At 32.2% G+C, this 6,942-nt stretch overlaps 1 protein-coding gene across 1 annotated transcript; it reads right to left on the bottom strand.

The window, feature by feature from the left end:
* Window positions 1–1,972: 1,972 nt before the first annotated feature.
* On the bottom strand, window positions 1,973–4,544 carry LOC137837594 (protein DETOXIFICATION 35). Its single transcript, XM_068646623.2, has 7 exons — window positions 4,073–4,544; window positions 3,372–3,997; window positions 3,176–3,232; window positions 2,813–3,051; window positions 2,624–2,742; window positions 2,432–2,518; window positions 1,973–2,246 (listed from the first exon to the last, which is right to left on the bottom strand). The coding sequence occupies exons 1-7, from the start codon at window positions 4,331–4,333 to the stop codon at window positions 2,169–2,171; spliced, it is 1,467 nt and encodes a 488-aa protein (XP_068502724.2). The 5' UTR covers window positions 4,334–4,544; the 3' UTR covers window positions 1,973–2,168.
* Between the last annotated feature and the right edge of the window lie 2,398 nt (window positions 4,545–6,942).

Genomic DNA, 6,942 nt, shown 5'->3' with positions numbered 1-6,942 from the left:
TCTCTTCATTCTCTCTTCGGAGAGCCTGCATCTCTTGCCCGTTCTTCTGGACAACTTCTTTTGTCCTCCTCTTCATCTCAGTCATCTCTCTCTGCAGAGACAGCAGCAGCATTGCCTGATCAGCTTCAGTCATCCTTTCCATACTTCTGGTTGAGGTCATCTACTTTCTTTCTTCAGCTAGTTTATCTCGGCCCCACGATGAGCGCCAACTGTTCCTGCTAGGGAGATAGGACCTAGAGAACTATTGAAGGCTTCGTCTTCTTCCTTCGTTCGGGTAGGTTGCTAAGGTTTCACTGTGATCCTTCTGGTCTTCGCGCTACTCCTTCGGCTCTTAGTCTCGGGTGAATGCCAAATGGGGGAGGTACCTGCAGAAGGCACTCTGACGCTCAAGTCAGTAAAGAGGGTATTCGACACTCGAGTGTGTGCAGTAATAATGACGTACCTTATTCCTTGGAATGTGTGTTATTTATATTATTTTAATGGGCTTACCTTATTGGACTTGATTAGTGGAATGAATCACACTTATGGTTGCATTACCTAATTCTTAATGGTAGTTTAGTTTCACTGGCCTTGGTTTGAGCGTTAATGGTTAAATGTGTCTGTCGGCCAGGCCTCCGTGCGATCTCGGTCATCTCGGTTAGGGAGACCAAGTCTCGGTTATCTCGGTCTCATCCCATACCAGTACCATTTGAAAAAGTATTAATTTGATTAGTGCAAGTATTAATTTGATTAGTGGAAGACATTGATGTTATATGACTTTATATGAGGTTTCCTTTTCAATGGAAATATAATCATATCTTGCTTGTTTTATTATTAACACAATTTTCACGAGAACTTCTCAAAATAGTAACGACGAAAAGTGGGACATGAAAAGGTGAACTAAATGATGACACCGGTCTTAATCGATCATATAAGTGGAGAATGTTTCATGTCCACAAAATGTTAAAGTAGCACCGGAAGATTTTGAACCATCTGCACAAAGAAATAAAGTGAGATGACCGAAAATGGTGTTTCATTCCTTTAAAGTTGTATTGAAATCTTTATTTACAATAGTTTTATTTTTTACAATAGTTAAGAATCATCACTTGCTAATTCTTTATTATATATATTAAAATAAATAATATCAATATAAATTAATTATTATATTGTATTTTATAAGTATTATAAGTAAAAAAAATATTGTTGTTGGAAATTTCAAATCGACTAATAAATATTACATAATGTATATAAGTGAGTGCAAACCTAATGTTGGTTTTAAAAAATTGAGTTAAACTTAAAGTTCAATTATTAGTATGACTTCAAGAGTCTTTCCAAACCTAACATAGCAAAAATTTGTTAAACTAATCAAGTCACCAATTATCGAATCACTATCAAATCATCCATGAATATATATATATATATATATATATATATATAAACAATAATCATTAAAAGAATATAAAATATTATTGACCTAAAAATATAAAATTTGGAGTTATCAAGATTTATTATGTAAAAAAGTATTATATTAAATGTGTCACTTTGTGCCAGTGATCACTAATTGACTTGAGTCCTCAATAATGGATGAACTAGAAAAATAACATAGACATAAACATCTTATACCATCCATAAATCTTTAGAAATATAGATTTATCAATTTAGGTATTAAATTGTTAGATATATAAGTGTAAATTTAAATTTTATATAAAACTAAGAAAGTTAAATAATATAAAAAAAAAAATTGAAGATGGTGTTAATCCTTTAAAAAATTGACTCGTATCTCATCATTATTGAATGAACCTTTTTGGAAAGGTTGAAAAACAAGGTTAAACAATGTATTAAAATCACTAATTCATCTTAATAATAAATTCAAACAAGTACATTATAATCACATATAAAAAAAATTATAAAGATTTGAGACAAACTTGCCCCATTATATTGAATGGTGTAAGGTTAAAAGATCAAACATAAATGAATTTTTAACATACACACATTTAAAATAACAAAATTTTGCATTATGGTTTAAATTTTGTAATGAACTACAAAATTATAAAATTATGTGATTCATTTCTTATTAAACGAACTTTTCACATAACTTTTGTGAAAGTGGGGCGAATTTTAACTTATGATAAAGAAAGTGACAAAAGCAAATATATTAAAATGTTGAATATTAAGAGTAGTCTTTCTCATCATGTAACATTCTCTATGATATCTGAGTGGTGGTTGTCAATGTTCAATGTGCTTATGCGATGAGCTGTTTGCTCCACCTGCAGTCATAATAAAAATCATCACGCATATCTTTCATTCATGGTAAAAGAAAATGGATTAAACAGTATATATGAATAATTTTATGCATGAAAAATTGTTAAATAAATCAAACATTAATTAGCATCAGAAACAATCAGTGCAAAAGTAGCTGCTTAATTACTCAGAAAGTCTTGGTATATGTTACCTCCTTGGTCCAATTAGTCTTCCAAATAATCAGTAAGAGGACAAAAACCTGCAGAACACTGCCACACATTGTGCCTCCCCAGAGACCCTAAATAATCATTCATTACAATGTTGTAAATATTCCAAACACAAACAAACATATATCTTAGTCATTGAAGTAAAAGAAAGTGTAAGAAAAATGGAAAATTCTTACCTTGACCCCTAAATGCTGGTTGAAACCAAGGAAAATTCCAATTGGGAGTCCAACAATGTAATAACATGCCATGTTTATGTAAGCAACCATCACTTGCCATCCACTTCCAATGGCCACACCTGTGCAAATACTGTTAGTGTATGCTACAGAATGAACTTTTTGAAGTTATCAGACACCGCAAACATTCACCTGATATGACCTGTGATGCGCTATTGAGAACCATTGTTATGCCAAGAAGGTATGCTAAATCAGCAACAGCTAGTATGATTTCCTCACTATTGGTAAAGATGGTGGCTAAATCTTCTTTAGTGAGGAAAATAAGTGCCATGAAAAGAATACCAAGGAGGAGAGACTGGAACATTGCCACATAGAAAGAGTATTTGGATGCTCTTGGATGTGACAGGCCAAGCGTGTTGGAGACACGAACACTTGCAGACAAAGAATCAGCCATCAGTATAAGAATTGAAAGAATTACTTTAATAGACTTCTGAGAAAGTAAATTCAGAAAAAGTTCATCTGCCTAAACTATCATGTTCATTTATAGTAACTCACCTTATGGCTGTGTTTATACCAAGGAGCAGCGTGTAGTACCAACCCTGAACATTTAAGCTAGAAATACAAAAGTAGGTACATGAGGAAAACCAAGAGAAAGAGTTCTGTCCATTGGAATATGAAAAGCATGGAAAAAAAGTGTTTTGATTAACCAATCTAAACAGCTTAAAACTAGTGAAAGTTGATCATCTCTTACCAAATAGAATAGGAACCAACAGAAATCACAGGATTGTCTAGTAGACCAACAAGGAGCATGATGCATGTAAGATACCATTGCTCTAAGCAAATCATGACAGATGATGCAAGGCTTAACTTAGCAAATGGCCATAAATCCCTAAATGCCATCCAAGAAAATCCACTCCATTCTTCATTGCTCCATCCAATGGTATACACAACCAAAGACACAGCATAGAACCACCCTATGATGTTACTCACCATGGCCAAACCAGTTGTACCCCAACCAAATACACTTATGAACATGTAAAGCAACCCGTTTTGGATGAGCAAAACCACAAATGCTATGCACATGATAACTTTCACCTTGCTCTGGGCCTGAAGAAATCTGATGGTGGGAAAAACTATTGCAAAGGAAAACATGTGGGGAATCAATTGTATAGAATATGTGCCAGCAAGATTAGCTATTCCTTCATCTTGGCCAAGCAACTTTAAGATTGGTGTGGCAAATATATAAATAGGCAAGAGTATTGTGCAAGTGATGGTAAGTATAATCCATGACCTTTGAATATAAATACAAGTAGATTGAATTTTCCCTGCTCCAAAAGCTTGGCCACAAAGTGTTGCCAGTGCAGATGACATACCAAACTGCAATTTTACACATGAAAGTTAGAGTAGAAAAAGAAAAATCAACAAAACATGAGAGTTTAGTCACATGCTAACCAGCAAGTTAAAGTAGATGGAACTGATGACCCCTTGGCTAACAGAGATAGAAGAGAGTTCAGTGTCCCCAAGATGACCAGCATAGATGGAAGTTGAGGAGTTTGTGAGGAACTGAAACAGATGGCTCAATGCCACTGGGATTGCTATCCTCCATATCTTCACTGTCTCTGTCCACAAAACAAATTTAACATCCTTCAACCTTTTCACTGCCAAATAGTCAGATTCTGAAGTCAAGTTTTGGATCACTAATGGTGTATCCATTTGAGGAGTTCTTTCCTTCACACAGTTTCTGAGAATGAAAATTTGTTATAAACTTCCAATCATGCGTATAAGCACATAGTTACATTATATGTTTTCTGTGAGGTTTTATTTTCAATGAAAATATAGGCATTATTGAAATTTGAATTGGTGTACTGTTGAACCAATCATCTTAAAAGTAAAAAGAGTCACAGCTGGAGAAAGTTTCATAATTTTGTCCAGGAATTATTATCATGTCTAAACACTTGTGAACTACTTTGTTTTATCTGACTTGTGGACCTAGACAGTTTGGAGATGAAAAAAAATGTTAAGAGAATAGAAAAAAAAATGAAAGAATAATTACTTCAGGTCTCATCTAATGTTGGTTTGTAATGATTCACAGATTAAATAAAACAACCACAAAACAAATGGTAAACTAGGCTTTCAAAAGTAAAAATAAAAATTTTATATTTTTTTTAATAGAAATTCTAGCTTGAACGAGAATCTCGCTCAAGCAAAATTTATCTCGCTCGGATGAAATTTAACTTGAGAGCACTCAGAATTTCATCATAGGTCTCGTTTGAGTAAAAATTTACTCGCTTGATGACTTTTAAGTTTGTGAATTTTTTCAACACACCCCTAACTAATATTTAATATTCAATTCATACCATCCACTAATTTTAAATTACTTTTTAAATCACTCGCATCTCTATTATTATAGGAATGGTTGAAGAAATGCTTAATCATAAACATCAGACAAATAAACAAGTCACGTTCGTACAAATTAGACATGTTTGTTGAAGTTATCCATAAAGTCATGACTTTAGTTTTCTTAATCAAAAATCACAAATCTAAAATCGTCAAAGCCTTATACAATTTCACTAATTAAAATCATGTTAGAATTTTTACGACTTCATCAAATTATTTCAGCTTCACACGATTTTCCTTTAACACAAGTAGTTGTAACTTGTCATAATTTTAATTTAATAAAATCATGCCATGTCATACAATTTATCTATATAGATAATAAAAAATAAAAAATAAAAAATATCATTTTAATAATATATGACTTAAATTACATCATTCACTTAAATTTTCTCATAGAAATGCTCCTGGTCAATGGTTAACAGATGTAACACAATGACTACATTTCTTTTTTAAAAGACACTTTTAATATGTACAAAACTTTATGTGAACATTTTATATTCTGATTCTCATAACTTATAAATTATCCTTTAACTCAAGTTCATGTTTAAATTTAAATATTTAATAACTATTTTTTATTTATTTATTTTGTATTTTAATTGAAGTGGGAAAATGTTTAAAAGTGTAAAAACTCAAAAAATCAACCACTCCAAATATGAAAACAAACGCTAGTAATGGAAAAAAATGATGTTATTTTGTATTATGTTTGTGATTTCATTTTCAATACATTTTCTATTTAGATTTTATTTAGATATTGTAACAGCGTTAAAAAAAATCCTTCCCCAGTAAATCTTTCTTTTTCTCTTTTCGTCTCTCCAATTCTCTTCCTTCCCACTTAATTTCCTCTTCCAATTTTTATCTATCTTAGAATCTGATCGGACCACATTGTAGGTGAGGAGTTAAGGAACATTTCTACTTGATCAGATTTTCAAACAAAGTAAATTCATTTTTGCTCTAAAGATCCTTTGTTCTATGTTCTTCCTTAGGATTTAGTCATCAATCTTGGTAGGCTCAGTGAGAAGAGTAATCCTCTCAACTTATTCTACTATATATATACTGAACTTTTGTTATGTTTGGATAACTTGCATTAGACCCTTAAATCTTGAAACTTATTTAGACTTAGGGGATAAAATTGTAGAAGTTGCTTGGAAAGAAGAAAATTAAGGTAAGGGAAGCTCACTTTAATTGTTTTTAATAGCAACCTAGACTAGAAGATCTAGATGTGGAGGGGACGTGGTCCCAATATTCAATTTCTTTTGCAAGAATGTTTTGTGTTTATATATTGTGTTATTTGTTTATATATTATTTAAACTTGTAAAAATATTAGATTTTGATGACTTGGTATTTAAGTGTTGTTTTTTTATGTTAAATAGACTTTTGAATGTTGTGGGTCGTGTTTTGAATCCTACTATATGATGAAAATGGTATGGAATTGAATTCATACATTTGGGATAATGTATGGACTGATGTTTGTATGTGTATTAAGTATTGATGCCTATGTGGTAACAGAGATCTCCAAGCTTCAGTGATGATCTAAGTCACATGGACTAAGATATGGTGGTGAGAAGATGATGGGGGAGTTCATGCACACTGTAACGTATGAGATGCACGACTTGAATTGTATTGAACTTACCTAATCCTTTCTCTTGGATTCGCTGGTAGTCTTTGGATCAGGTGTTAGTCTTTGGTAGGACTTACTTAATACGGGTCTTCCGGAAGACGTTAGTTGTTATTATGTTTGTTGAATATCCTAGACTATAGATCATGTGAGATTTATGTGATTGTTTTATGTTGGGATCTGAAGAAGTGAGTAATTCTAAAATTGATTCATGTAATATGGTTTTCTCTTTTGATTTAATTGTGCATATTATAAAATTATATTTTCACTAGCTTACCCTTGCTTTTCTTGTTGCGTTGTGAACTGCGAT

Source organism: Phaseolus vulgaris, chromosome 4 (genome assembly GCF_051622355.1).
Source record: "Phaseolus vulgaris cultivar YP4 chromosome 4, ASM5162235v1, whole genome shotgun sequence".
NCBI lineage: Eukaryota > Viridiplantae > Streptophyta > Magnoliopsida > Fabales > Fabaceae > Phaseolus > Phaseolus vulgaris.
This window is presented reverse-complemented; position numbering and strand designations above follow the sequence as displayed.